General features: G+C 42.5%; 1 protein-coding gene across 1 annotated transcript in view; it reads right to left on the bottom strand.

The window, feature by feature from the left end:
* Nucleotides 1-15699, bottom strand: part of Tmed10 (transmembrane p24 trafficking protein 10) — a 33866-nt gene that overhangs the window by 8437 nt on the left and 9730 nt on the right. Inside the window, exons 2-3 of the mRNA XM_052185401.1 lie at nt 7056-7167; nt 2991-3064 (exon numbers count right to left, since the gene is read on the bottom strand). Of these exons, the coding sequence (XP_052041361.1) occupies nt 2991-3064; nt 7056-7167 (186 nt within the window). The remainder of the gene's footprint in view (nt 1-2990; nt 3065-7055; nt 7168-15699) is intronic.

The following is a 15699-nucleotide window of genomic DNA, read 5'->3' as shown; positions in this document are numbered from 1 at the left end:
ATCCTTTTGAGATAAAGGATGTCCACTATCTCTAGAGCTTAAAAATCAATGTTTCAAAATCTCTAAATATACTCAGTGCTCTCTGGCAATTAACTAACTAGGGAACAAAATGTTTCTGTTACCCTTATCTCAGCACAGGAGTTATTAGCCTGGGATAAGCCACAGCATTTCTAAGCTAGGCCCAAAAAGTCTAGGAGCCGCAGACTCAAAAGAGGACTGATTTTGGCCTGTCATAGCCACTCTAGGCCTTTGCCTCAATCTGGGCTGGTGTTGGGAGCTGGGAGGAGGGAAGTCATTAAAGAAAGTAGTGGGGAAGAATTTGTGGTTATGAAGCAGAACCTTAGAGCTGTGTTGTAATCATGTGCGTAAAAAAAAACGTAGGACATGCCAGACATCTGAAGCAGGAAGCAGGCAAAGGAAGTGGTGCAGTTCCTTTCCTCTAGGGATTCCCCTCTTATATTAAGCAGAAGGTCAAAAAAGACAAAATCCTTTTCCAGTGTTAGTAAGACCTAAGGATACTGGAATGCTGGGAACTGCGACTCCCGAGGCATGATAAAGGCATTCCCGCCGTCCTTTACACGAAGCCACAGTGACGCCATTGTTTGGGGGAGAATATACGCTGTCTCTGGTTTAACAGGGCATCAGGTACCCTGTTATTTAATACATAGACGCTTGATGCCAGAACAGAGTTACCAAGTCATACGGTGGGAAGCACTCTGTCCGTTTCATTGAATGATGCAAGGGTAGGAAAAGCAGCAGTAACAGCACACTGCAAACATTGTACTATTCTTCTAATTCAACACCCCAAGGCTCAGGGAACACAGTGGAAGAGTCAGAAAGAATGAAGGTCTAGTGGACGAGGCGTGCCGTGAAATGCTGTGTTCTAGACATGACATGGCCCCGGAGCACATGAACTCACAGCAGCTATACAAGACCTGAACAACATCAAGCCAGTCAAAATTCCAGCACGGATAAGGGAAGGTCTCAGGAGTACGAAACCCAGCTGAGGAGCTACTAGCTGTAGATGGCTGTGTTTTTTGGGAGTGTGGCCACTGTTGGGTGCCCAGGCCCAGGCCCCATGTGCATAGGACATTACTGACAGCACTAACTGGTCCAGTAGTTACGACATCTGGGGGCATCAAAGGACCCTTTCACAGGGTCACCTAAGACCATCAGAATACACAAACATTTACATTACAATTCTTAATAGCAGCAAATTAGTTCTGAAGTAGCAACAAAAATAACTTTATGGTTGGGGTCATCACAACATGAGGAACTAACTGTATTAAAGAGTCGCAGCATTGGGAAGGTTGAAAACCACTGAACTAGATTCAATGGGCTATAAAAAAAAAAGAAAAAAGACAGGAAGTTAAGAGTCATGTCTGAGAGGGTCTGGGGCATCAGAACAGAGAGGAGGGTGTGTAGTCAAAATACATTGTGTATATACATACAATTTCTCAAAAAATAAAATTTTTTTCCTAGTATTTTCTATCTCACAATAACAGTTTAACATGTTATCTTCTAACAGTTAACAAGATTCTTCAGAATCTTGAAAAGTTACTATTTTACTTTTTCTGGGTAGGAGTGGTATGCATGTGGGAGGCAGAGAGCCAGCCTGTGAGTTTGAGGCTAGCCTGACCACAGAGTGAGTTCCAAGACACCAGCGCTCAGAGAAACCCTGTCTCGAGAAACCGGAAAACTTGTTTTTTCACTTTTAAACTCATCAATTAAAGAGGTTCTCCTTTATTTCTTTTAATTAAACAATCCTGGCAATACAAGCCCTTCAGCCTCCCCTGGGAGCCATCTGATATTCGTCACTGTGTCACTTGCTTGCTCTAGCAACTGCTTCTGAGTAACTCTGGTTTCACTCAATTGAACACATGAACAAGAAATCAGAGGAAAAGCTGTGGACTTACAGATACTCTGCTACCACTTCCTGATGTACAAATGGCCAATTACTTCCTGTCTGCTTCCAATTTAGGACATTTTCTTCCCAAAATCTTGACAGAGCAATGTCTGTTCATCATTTTTCAAATTCTTCCTAATCACTTTAAGCAACCTTTCTTAATATAGTTAAGATACACCAAACATCTGTAAGATTTCCTACCAGAATAAAATGACTGCCCCCCCCCCCCCTTTGTGGGACAGTGTCTTGCAGGTTGACCTAGAACTTGCCAAGCAGGCAAGCCCGGCCGCCCACTGTGGTGACTTGCACCTCTACCTCCCAAGAGCCGGCATCACAGGTGTGCATCCCAAGAGCCTCCTTCAAATTTCTACTCATTATTTTTTTAAATTATTTATTTAATGTGAATTGGTGTTTTTCTTGAGTATTTGTCTGTGTGTGTGAGGGTGTTGGAACTCCTGAAGCTGGAGTCACAGACAGTTGTGAGCTGCCATGTGGCATTGGGAATTGAACCCAGATCCTCTGGAAGAACGGCCAGTGCTCTAACCGCTGAGCCACCTCTCCAGCCCCTCTCCTCATTGTTACTATCCCTTCCCTCTTGCAGCTGTACCACCCTGCTTTCCTCCTTTACTTTAATTGGAAGTTATTTTTTGGCTGCTGTTTCTCAAAAAACAGCACAGCTGTTCAAGACTCATCAGCATTTGAGTCTAAACCTACTTGTTGGTTTAGGTGAGGGAAGGGGATATCTTAGGAATTAAAAAAAAATCTTTCTTTTGACTGAATTCTATTTAAAAACTTGTGTGTGTGTGTTCTGCCCCAGAATGTGAATGGCATCACTGAACTCTACCATACCAACACACATCTGTACAGACGGCTGGTTTAGTTCATTGGTTATAAACACAGCCAGAATTATTGTTCAAGTCTGTTAATACAGCCTTTTGTATCACCAGGACCATAGCTGGTTGTCACATGACTGCTGAGAATACCACAGTCTGTGGGCCAAGTGTGACCACTGGCCTGATTAGGTCACACACGCTTCCCAGCCCTGAGTGCCACGCCCTCCTCTGCCTGTTGGAGCAGTACATACCTCTTCATAATTTTTTGCCTCTACTCCATGCTTCATGTCTAGAATCACGAGTTGGTCAGGTATCCGCCCTGTTCCTGAGAAAGAAATCAAAAGATTCATTGTGTAGAATACTTAAAATTCCGGGAAATCACCCACCCACCCTCCCTCTCCCTAACCCCTATCTGCTCAATAGAAGGAAGCAGTCATAACTCCGCCCCCCCATTCTGCAGCAGCAAAGTCCTGGCTAAAATCACCAGCACCGCAGACAAAGCCTCCGTCTGTGCTGGGTGCTGGAAAGCAGGCAGAGCATGCTGCTGGCAAACATCTTGAGCAGGACACAAGAGACTGTGACTGGCACAGAGGGCAGACTACAAAAAAGGAGACTCACAGCCTCTCACCGCACTCGTCGGAAGCTGAGTGGTGTGCACATCTACACGGAGTGGGCGCCATTTCTACATCTCAAGAGCAAAGCTCTCCCAGATTCTGAGGTTGTCCAGGTCTTTTAGGATTACTGCACATGCTAGGTTTAGATTACTTAAAGCAAACCTCAGCATCAAAAATATAGGTTTTATCTAATATTCGACTTTGATCCAAACGTTTTCCAAGACAAAGCCTATTCAGCCTAATCGGTGAATCAAAAGTTTTAGGGATATTCCCAGTAAACATTCGAGAGAAAAGCTAAAAACAAAGACAAAAACAAAAGCCAAATTTATAGTCTAAGTATAACTCTCAGGGATGAGTCTTAGAAGGAAAATGTCTATTTGGGATAAAAGGCCCAAGCAATGTAGCAATGATAGTAGAGAACTTACCTGATTTAGCCAATCTGAATTAAGATTCTAAGCAGGAAAAAGGCAGACTCAAAAATTCCCAGAAAATGGTCCACAATTTCCTGGGTTTTACTATTTAAAGAATTAAAAACTGCCTGCATGAAATTAGAAGTCTTAGGCAAATCTAGTGCCATTTAAGCACTGGGCTTTCTTGATGTCATTAGCCAAAGAAATGTTACTGTACCCTTTGCTGCCTGAGAGAGCAGAGATTTTCTGAAACTGGCTGAAGTCAACTCAAACAAAACTGATGGAGCTAGAACTGCATCAGGTATAATGTCTGCCTTCAAATGATCTGATGGTAATGTAGAATGGACAGAGACATATGCACACACACTTGAATTCCAGCTGTAGTTAAAATGTGAACACTGTGTTTGAGTGGGGAAGCCAGAAGAGTATGTCAGATCCTCTGGAGCTCGAGTTACAAGTGGTGCTAGGATCAGAACTCTGTTCCTTTAGGAGAATAGAAAACACTTTTAGCCAATAAGCCATCTCTCTTGCCTCCTCCCCGCCTTTTTTTTTTTTTTTAAATATTTATTTATTTATCAGAAGAGGGCATCAGATCACATTACAGATGGTTGTGAGCCACCATGTGGTTGCTGGGATTTGAACTCAGGACCTTTGGAAGAGCAGTCAGTACTCTTAACCACTGAGCCATCTCACCAGCCCTCCTCCCCGCCTTTTAACACAGGGTCTTACATAGCCCAGGCTAGCCTACAATTCACTATGTAGCTACTAAATCTGACCGATCTCCTGATTCTCCTGTCCTCACTTCCCAAGTGCTGAAATTGTAGGTATAAGCCAAATATGCATGGCTGAGTATGCTTAAATGACAATAAAGAACAACTTTTGGAGAGACTAAAAAGATCTACTGGAAAGCAAGAGAAAAACACTATAGGTGAGATACTCCGTAAACATTAAGACCTGAGTTCAAATCTCCAGAACCTGACGTGTAACTCCAGACACGGCAGTGCATGTTTGTAATTCTAGTGCTCTATGGCGTGGGACTAAGCCAGGTCCAGAAAGCCTTGGAGCTCTCGGGATACCAGCTGTGCTCGGCAACAAAGGTGGAAGCAAGCACCAAGACCTGCAGGGCTGTTCTCCGGTCACATATGTACTGCAGCACGCACTCACACATACAAATGCTCAGGGCATGCACACACACACACACAAACCATAGAGCCATGCAAAAAAATTTTAAATACCCAAATAGATGAGTAACACCAAAACTCATCCCAAACTAAATAACCCCACAAATTCAAAACTAAAGCATCCATAGGTGCTTTCTGAATACTAAACCAACAAGTCTACAGCCAGGATCGCCTCTTTGCCCAAATCCCATGAGTACTCCAGAGAGTGACATTACCCATAAATGTGATAAAAACCTTTGCTTTTTCTCCTTTATTTACAAGGATGAGAGACAGGTGGGAAAGATGGGTCAGTAGTTAAGAATACTTGTTGCTCTTGTACAGGACTTGGGTTTGGTTCTGAGCACCCACATGGTACTAAACAACCATCCTTAATTCTAGATTCCAGGATATACTATGACCTTTTCTGGCCTTCTCAGACAATAGGCATGCCATGTGGGCATACATACATAAAATAAATTCTATAAATAAATAAGTAAATAGATAAATAAAACCTGAGGTGATGTCCTGGTTACTGTTTTCTCAACTTGACACAAGACAGAGTCATCTGGGAAGAGAAGCCTCAGTTGAGAAAATGCCCTCATCTGATTGCCTCTAGGTAGTCTCGGGGCATTTTCTCCATTAATTAATGATGTGGGAGGGCATCCGAAGTGCCATCCCCGGGCAAGTGTTCCTGGGTAGCATAAAAAGCAGGCTGAACAAGCCATGGAGAGCAGGTCAGTGAGCATCAGTCCTGCATGGCTTCTGCTTCAGTTCCTGCCCTGCCTTCCCTTTATGAAGGACTGAAGCTGTAAATGAAATAAACCCTTTCCTCCTCAGGGTGCTTTTGGTTAGTATTTATCACAGCAGCAGAAAGCCAACTGCGTCAGGTTATAGCTCAGTGGTAAAGAACTTGCCTTCCATGCCCTGGGCCCTGGGTTCCAGCTCTAACCTTGAAGGTAGGGGCGTAGGAGTGGTGGCACACACTTTGCATCCAGCTCTTAGGAGGTGTGAGGGCAGAAGGACCACCGGGAATTCAAGACTGGCCTGGGCCATATAGTGAAGTAAATAAACTTAAATAGCTCTTTGTCTTCTTGGTCTAAGTGGTCGGATCCTCTCTCTCTTGGTCTAGGAATATATTTTATTTCTGTAACAGAGTACCACCCAGAAAATCCGAAGCCCTAGGTTCAATTTCTACTATGGCAAAAAAACCAAAAACAAAAACAAAAAAACCCAAATAACAAAACCCTGCCTTTTCTCTCCTACTTTTGTTTTGTTTTTAATTTTTTTTCAAAATATGTTTTTAAAGATGCTCTCACACTGTAGGCCAGGATGGCCTCAACCCCACAGCAATCTGCTGGCCTGAGTGCTGGATTGTAGGTACATAGGGTACCTGGGTCTTGTCTATACCTCTTCTCTGTCTACTGAAGTCTTCCATCTCTGTGTATCACAGTGTAAGACATTAACATTTTCCAAGCCCAAGTAAACTGCAAAGGCATGGCCTCTGGCTGATCTGAGTTTATATATTACACAATTTCTTGTGCAGAATAGTTATCCTATTTCCTTGGCTGATTTGAAGGCCTTAAAGGATCTTTAAAGTTTTAAAACAAACAAACAAACAAACAACAAAACTTAGTAATATCTCTCCCTGCATTTGTTTAGCAAACGGATAACCTATTTTTTGCCTTTCTAAATTCTATCAGCAGATTTAGGTACACAGCAAAACTAATAGAAAGTAGTCAAGATTTCTCCAGTTCTAAAGGCCCTTACCACTGCACAGGAGAGCCTTCCTCATTTCCAGTGTCTGCTATGGGAACAGTCTGTAGATGATGAATCCGCATGGATACATTGTCACCCATAGCACATGCGATGGTCAAATAAATGTACCATAATGCTTACACATCACAGTTCCAGACAGGAGGCTCCACTGCCCTAGAAACCTCTGCGCTATACTTCACCAACCCTTTATTCCACACACATAATATTTTAAAAATGCATCAAAGGCTACAAGCCCTCATCTCTGCATGAGAATAAACAGAACCAAATGAAGCTGGGAATCGAGCGCCCCCTGTAGCAGGTGGCTCTGACGGAGAGCTGGAGGAGAGGCCTCATACAGGGACACTGTGACTGCTTACCCTTGCTCTCGAAACACACTTCAAACATGTCATAGTCTTCCGTGGTGAAGGCAAACTTCCCCTTAGTTGCATCCTCTTTGGCATACAGAATATGGCCAGCAGAATCTGTGATCTAAAGAGGAAATAAAGAACAGTTCCTTAGTAAAGGACTGTGAGGAAGGGCAATTATAGACACTGGGGAGGCAGACATGACATAAAAAGACAGCCAGGGGTCGGGGATGCAGCTGTAACTCCAGCTTCAAGAGGATCTTAGGCCTCTCTCCTCCTCAAGCACCTGAACACGAACACACACAAACATGTACACACAGACATACACACATGTACCCATGTGTTCTCTCTCATACACATACACACAGTCAATTAAAAATAAAAAATGAATCTTAGACATAGTGGGGAAACCAGACTTTCTCTTCAGAAAGACGTCATTTACAAAGGATGACTTGTTTCCTGGTGGGGCACAGCAGTCCTCCAAACTTAAACTGCTCCCTCCATTAGTGAAGTGTCACCTACAAGAACAGACAAAGGGCATGCCTCGGTAAGTGGCCGCGTGTAAAGCACGGAGGTGACACAATGATTTAAGGAACCAGATCCCAGGCTGCAGGTGCGCATGGGCACTCCTCACTTAAGAGAGGCAGCTACTTTGCAACGTGAAACTCAAAGGGGTAGCTTCCTGACATTAAACTCAAGATGCTAATGCCATCTGTTAAAGTAGAAGTCTTTTATAGGTAAAAAGGGATTTTTTTTTTTTAAAGACAAAGTCTCCCTACCTAGCCCTGGAATTCACTATATAAACAGACTGGCCTTAAACTCAGAGAGACCTGCCAGTCTTTAAGTGTGAAATTAAAGACATGCCCAGTCTAGAAGTGAAATCTTAAAAGTAAAATTGAGTAGTGCATATTCTGACCTTTCTGTTGACATGTAGCCTAGGCTGCCCCTGAATAATCTGTTATGTAGCAGATGATAACCTTCAGTTCTCATCCTCCTAGCTCTTCAACTTAGCAGGTAGTAAAGAAAGGCATCTAGCTCATATGCACAGCCGATTTAAGCACTCACACACATAAGCATTCACGCCATTTGTATTTATAAATATATTTAGTATGTTATAAAAGTTTACATTTTAGTCATTTTTCAAAGAAATTGTGATTCAACACTTTATTTATTTGACAGGGCCTGGCTATACAATCCTGGCTATATAGATGAGACAAGAAATCTGTCTGCCTCTGCCTCCAGAGTACTGGGATTAAACGTATGTGCCACCAACCTGGACCCATCACATTCTTCATATGTGTTAAGTGGATAAATTAAAACACCTTATTATTATTTTTTTAAAAACTATTTAGCTGTGTGTGGTGGCACATGTCTTCAATACCAGCAGAAAAATCTCCGTGAGTTCAAGACCAGCCTAGTCTGCATAGTGAATTCCAGGACAGCCAGAGGTACACAGAGAGACCTTGTGAAAAAACAAAAAACGAACCTTCTTTATTTTAATGTGTATGTGTGTTTTGCCTGCTGCATGCATGTCTGTGTACTATGTGTCTGTTTGGTACCTACGGAGACCAAAAGACTGTGTCCAATCCCTTGAAACTGGAGTTACAGACAGATATGAACTGCTAATTTTGTGCTGGAAATTAAACCAAGGTACTCTGGAAGAGCAGCAAGTGCTCTTACCTGCTAAAACAACTCTCCAGCCCCAAACATCTCATTTCCCAAGCTGTTGGTGTCTTAAAACGCATAGCAAATCCAGACCCAAAGTACAAAGTCAACCTAACCAGCAACCACCACCGCTCTCTTCTGAAGACAGCAGTCTTCCCAGGACCCTGCCACTGTGGTCCTGACAGCTCGTGGGGACTGCGGAGGCGGGAGCTTCAGATGCTCTGTCCCAACACAAAGCTGACGCTCCAAGAGCTCAGAGACAGCAAGGAAGAAAGGAGCACACCACACACTATCTGTGTAAGGATTCAAAATGCTATATGAATATTTACATTCTAGGCATATAAAAATACTGATATATTTTCTTTTGTTCAATCATACATGGAAGTAAAAGCACTTTTTGTTTTGGCCATTCTGAAACTGTGTTGAACAGGCTGGTCTTGAACTCACAGGCGTGTACGACTGTATATATATAGTAGGCTAAGTAGAAGCCCATTTTAAAGAGTAATTTTTACCAGGCAGTAGTGGTGCATGCCTGTAATCCCAGCACTTGGGAGGCAGAGGCAGGTGTATTTCTGAGTTGGAGGCCAGCCTGGTCCACAGAGAGTTCCAGGACAGCCAGGGCTATACCAAGAAACCCTGTCTCGAAAACAAAACAAAACAAACAAAACAAGTAGTTAATTCTGAATGGTAAATAGTACTCTCTTTCTCCATATATATTGATTTCTAATAAGGGGCAGGGGCTATAACACACATGCAGAAGAGTAAGGGCAACTTATGAAAACTGATTGTCTACCAGGGGGATTCTGGGAATCCAACTCAAATCAGCCTTTTTTTTTTTTAAAATAGTCCTTCTATTTTCTTAATTTTCTACAAAGTCATATGTTACTTAGCATCAAAAATAATAAAGCTATTTTATTTTGGAAAAAATGATAACTAAAGAAAGTTAACTTCTTAGATAATTTTGAAAGGATATGTTAGTAAAACTCCTAAATTCTCTAATAATACCAGTGTGGTGGTTTGAATAGGTATGGCCCCATAGACTCATGAGTTTGATGCTTGGCTATGGGAAGTGGCACTATTAGGAAGTGTGGACTTGTTGGAGAAGTAAGTCACTGCGAGGCAGGCTTTGATGTCTCCTATGCTCAAGCTCCGCCCATTGTGGATCTCAGTCTCCTCCTCGCTGCCTGTGGATCAAGATGTGAACTCTCAGCTCCTTCTCTAGCACCATGTCGGTCTGGATGCCGCCATGCTTCCTGCCATGATGATAATGGACTAGCACCAATTAAATGTTTTCCTTAATAAGAGTTGGCTTGGTCAGGGTGTTTCTTCACAGCAACAGACCCTAAGATACCCAGGTAATACCAGATTAGTGTCTCTGCCACTCATTCCATCCATGAATTTGTAAAACATGTAAGGTATTAAGATCTGTGGCCAGTGGGTAAGAAATAAGAAAGCCTTTTACTTTCTTTCTTTCTTCTTTCCTTCCTTGTTTTGCATTTCCTTGAGGATTAATGATGGTAGACACCTTTTTGTGATGTGTTGGCTTTTGATATGAAGTGATGAAATATGCTTATTAACTTGTTATACAAAGTACCAGCACTGTATACACAACTTTTATTTTACCAGTTATACCAAAATGAAGCTGGAAACAAGACACAGAAAGAAGGATGGAATGCAATACAAAGAGACACTGCTTCGGCTGCAGAGATCACAGGGCCAGGGTGACTCTGGGAGAATACGCTGAAACTTAAAAGATGAAGGGAAGAAGAGAGGTGAAGAGATTCAGAGCAAATGACAATCCTCTCAAATGGTTGTAGGCCTGCTCATCTGCATTCAGATCTTAGATCAGCAGGCAGCCAATGGTAACGATCTTGACAAAGTTGCCCCTAAACATTCGTTAAAGTCTCTGTTCAGGGGATACTTTTCCTGAAAAATAAATTAAGGAAAAAAATCAAGCAAGTAAACACACAAACTGTTTGATCCACCCTGACTGTAATTATTCAACAAAAAGGTCTGAAAACTAATCAAACACCAAACTAAGATAGGCAGGGTGGTACCACACCTCCTTCCGTGATCATCAGTTCACCCACCCAGAAAGCACTCAGTTTCCTACAGCCAGCCTCCCAAAAACACACTGACAACTCTTAAAGAAAGTTCCAGAAGGCAGACTGAAGAGATAGCTCAGTGGTTTATAAGTTTAGAGCACTTGTTGCTTTTTCAGAGAACCTGGGTATGATTCCCAGCTCCCACATGTGAGCTCACAACTACCCCTAAGTCCAGTTCCAGAGGCTATGACACCCTCTTCTGATATCCCCGGGCACCAGGTATACATGTGATATGGCATACATACATGCAGATAAAATACGCATACATATAAAATAAAATAAATCTGAAAAAACTTAACAGTCTCCTATGAATGATGTCTGTGACAACACAGACTTTTTAAAAGTGAATTTGATACAAGAGATTTCATTATTGCTTATGGTACTAGTTTAATCTAAAGGGAGAAGAACTGCAGGTTGATAAGATGTATTTGTCAGAGAACCAGTAGAGGACAGCAGGGAGTAAGTGTTAAGCGTACAGCAACAATAAATCAGAGATTTTTATCTTCTCCATGCTCAGGCAAGGAAGGAGACCAGGTCACTGCAAATACCTTGATTTAACAAGACCGGGCACACATTTGCCCAACCACCTATTTCCTAGATGAGAGATTATGATCACCTTACTTTCTCCTAGAATATTAAAAGTGTCCTTCAATGATTTTTTTTTTTAATTTAATGAAAGGAGCCTTTCCAGATTATAAAAGGACTTAGATATAGGTCATAACATTCTTTTTTTTTTCTTTTTTCTTTTTTTTTTTTTAATTTTTTTTATTCAATATAATTTATTTACATTTCAAATGATTTCCCCTTTTCTAGCCCCCTCCACTCCCCGAAAGTCCCGAGGTCATAACATTCTTACTAAAGCATGGTAGCAGTGCTGCGTGGGGTGATTTGTGACATAAATTAAGGACTCCACAATTCCTATCTCCAACTGGTACTTAGAGGAGTGAACCCTGTTTAATGTCTCCTCCAAACTGTGCTCCACTACAACCAGGAAGAACCACGTGCTCTGACTGCTCCGGGACATCTGGAAAACCATCACAAGTTGAGCTCATTCTAGGGCAACGACCCAATGCATCACCAGAGGCTGAATGAAGCCCCCCCCATTTATTTATTTTTAAGATTTATTTATTTATTTTATGTAGTCTGTCACTGTCTTCAGACACACCAGAAGTGGCCATCAGATCCCATTATAGATGGTTATGAGCCCCACGGGGCTGCAGGGAATTGAACTCAGGACCTCTAGAAGAGCAGTCAGTGCTCTTAACCTCTGAGCCATTTCTCTTGCCTGACCCACCTTTTAAAAGTATTTTTTAAAAAGGTTTATTTATTTTATGTGTATGAATACTTTGCCTATTACTTTGTAACACATGTGCGTCTAGAGGTCAGGAGATGATCACATTACATCCTCTGAAACTGGAGTACAGATGGCTGTGTGGTACCTTGAGGCTGCTAGGACTAAACCCAGGTCCTCTGCAAGAGAAACAAAGGCTTTTAACTGCTGAGCCATCTCTCCAGCCCCAACCTGTGGAGGCTACTGCTAACAAAAAGCACTAGAGGAACAGAATTGTTAAACATGCAGGCTTTTTTCTTCAAAGGTAAGAAATGACACTGCTCACCTGGAAGGCTGGAGCGAGTGCCATCTCACAACCTGGTCTACTATTCTCTGGAGCCTTTAACATGAACCCCTCCCCCCACCCCAAACCCTGACCAGTCCTTGGTCAAGAGCATCCACCTTTATGCTTATTACAAACCCTCCCTCCTTATTCTGAACACTGTTGATAGAACTCCTTCTTATGGTTAAAGTTACAAATGTCTGGCTGAAGAGGTAAAGCTATGCCTAAAGCTTTGTTATGATCATGTGGAAACTTTTCCCCAAAATTTTACTGTTTAAATGAGTTAGAAAAATAAACTGCTTGATCAGACTCCAGAAGTATTTGGTCTAGCACTGGCTAAATCATGCTGACCAGAATTTCATTTTTACCTCATGAGGGGACTTGCACACAAGCCCAACCCACTGCCTTCATCAACATGAAATTCACCTTCCAGAAATAACGTGTGATAATGATGTTTAGTGTTCCTTTGGACATCGCAATTCTATCCTTATCATCTTGCACTAATCCAACCACGTGAGAGTTTTTATTTGGATACTTGAAAATCCAAGGAATTGGAACTTTCAGGTTGGACTGATTCATACAAACTGCTGGGCATTCTAACAGATCTTAATATTTTCCTTAAAAAAATTAAGTCTTCTATCAAGTAAAATAACTGTAGTTATTTAACAGCAAAGCTCTTAAGTCTTGCCAACAAACAAACAAACAAACAAACAAACAAAAAAACCCCAAAACAACCAACCCCCCCTTTCAAAAAAAAGGCACATCCTTTAACCCTAACACCATTATATAAACCAGTAGGTAGCAAAAATAAGGAATAGGAAACTGAGCCAAATTCAGTGAGTAATCAGAGCCCAAAAGGTCTATGGGCTGAAATGATGAATTAATCTATTTACTGGTTTTCCAGGTAGGGTTCTGCCTTGTAATACTGGGTGGCCTGGAGTTTGTGTTAACCTTCTTGCCTCAGTTCCTTGCCATAATCCAAGCAAAAGATGTTGCTTTTTGTTTTGGTTTTCTGAGACGGGGTTTCTCTGTATAGCCCTGGCTGTTCTGGAACTCCCCCTGTATATCAGAATGACCTTGAACTCAGAAACCTGCCTGCCTCTACCTCCCAAGTGCTGTCATTAAAGGCATGTTACCACTAAGCTAGATGCAAATGTTTTTTAACTTTCCTACAATTAAAAATAAAAAATTGATTACATATTACCTGCTTTCCAATAAATAAGGTGTGCTTAGTTTTTCTGCTTAAGAATTACCTAGGCAACACACTGAACAGCTGTTGATTCGGTCTACTAGAATACTAAATCCTTAGGGTCTGCGGCTGTTGTTGTGGAGGCAGGGCCTAACTAATGTGGCCTTGGCTTGGGCTGGAACTCAACTGGAATCAAACTTGGGTGACCTCACTAGAGGTCCCTACTCTGAAGCCTGCCTCTCCAGTGCTGGGATTACAACAGAATACCTGTAGTAACTACTACACCATTCTCTGATTACACAAAGGTAATACTAAGCTCTAAATCTGCTCCATAAATGACACCATGAAACAGGAAGTAATAAAATTATGTTCTAGATAACAGTTTCAAATGAAAAGCAAACCAAAATTCATAATTTAAAGAGAGGGAAAGGTGTTAATTGCATATGCAGGGTAGTCGATGTCAAGACCATGTGAATTCTCACACTGAACCTGTGAACTAAGTGAGAAAATGGGTCACTGGGGGAAAAACCTCATCTAGAATTCTATCTTCTGGGATTAGTCTAAGCAGCAGCTAGGAGGAGGTTCTTGAGCTGGTCCAGAAACCTGCCTGCGGACCAACTCCATTACCAAACATTCAAGATAACTAACCCATGCCTAGGCGGAGCTGTAAGCAGCTTGGGGCAGTAAAGCACTTAGGAATAAACCACAACTGCCTCACCAGGAGGAAGGAACGCTGCTGGATTTCAGGAGCCTGCAGTCTCTGATGGCACATCTGACCTAAGCCTGAAACTGAGGCTCAAAGACTAGAAGAGAAGCCAGCTGAGCTACATACGACTTGTTTACTGATGAAAACGCACTAATTTATCTCAGGGACAATGTTCCTGGAACTGAACATGAGCAGTTTATCTGAAAGGTGCCTGCCATTTTCAACCACAGCCTGCTAAAGACAGAGTTCATGCGGATGCACAGTGACCTGACCGCTTGCAGGTGATGCTCTGACTTCACACAGTACTGCCCCAGGACCTAAAGGAACCCAAATGCCCAAGCCCTGGCTCTCTGCCTGGCCTCCTCACCACCACAACTTTCTTTGTATCCCAGCCCATTCCTGCTCCAGAATTGCAAAGATGGGACTATCTGGCTACTTGTTGCAACAACTGTTGGGAAAAGGGCATCAGAAAAAAAACTTGTGTGTGTGTTGCTTTTTTTTTTTTTTTTTGGTTTTTCGAGATAGGGTTTCTTTGTAAAGCCCTGGCTGTCCTGGAACTCACTTTGTAGACCAGGCTGGCCTCGAACTCGGAAATCTGCCTGCCTCTGTCTCCCAAGTGCTGGGAAAAAAACCACTGCCCAGCAGAAAAAAAACGTATTAACAATACTATCTATTCTAAGAGACAATCCAACAAACAAAAAGGAGGCTCCTTGGAAAAATGGGAACCCTGGATCCTAAGACCGGTCTGAAAATATACAAGATCAGGCATCTTATCGGGCCAGAAAGTGAGGAAGCCCTCAACGGGAAAGCCCCACAATGGGAGTGTGTGGAAGGAACTGTCTGCACAGCAAAGCTGAAGACAGCCTGACCACCAAGGAAAAATATTAATGGACTGTCATCTCAAGTACACAGTATCTGTGACTCTGTTCAGGCAATGCATGATTAACAAGTAACGGAGGGAGAAGAGACAGTCTCTCTAGAAGACTAACACTACACCCCCTAGGAAGTGACTCGAACTCACCACTCCCTGTGTGTGGGTTGGCTGCATAAATGACTTCATCCCAAAGAGCAGTGTGAGAAGAAGAGCTTCAGTGGAGAAGCCTGACAAACACCAATTCAGATAGACGAGCTGTGACAAGTCACAGTGGTCTGTAGTAAGAATGACATCTGACCTCTGCAGTCTCCCAATCCATACACACAACCCCAGTTTGATCATGAGAAAACCATCAGACAGCCCCATTAAGAGCCAGTCTGGGCTGGAGAGGTGCCTCGGCAGTCAGAAGCACTGGCTGCTCTTCCAGAGGACCAGGGTTCGGTTCTCAGTGCCCACACAGTGGCTAACAACCCCTCTAACTCCAGTTCCAAGGATCCAACGCCC

This window comes from Apodemus sylvaticus, chromosome 6, assembly GCF_947179515.1.
Source record: "Apodemus sylvaticus chromosome 6, mApoSyl1.1, whole genome shotgun sequence".
Taxonomy (NCBI): domain Eukaryota; kingdom Metazoa; phylum Chordata; class Mammalia; order Rodentia; family Muridae; genus Apodemus; species Apodemus sylvaticus.
This window is presented reverse-complemented; position numbering and strand designations above follow the sequence as displayed.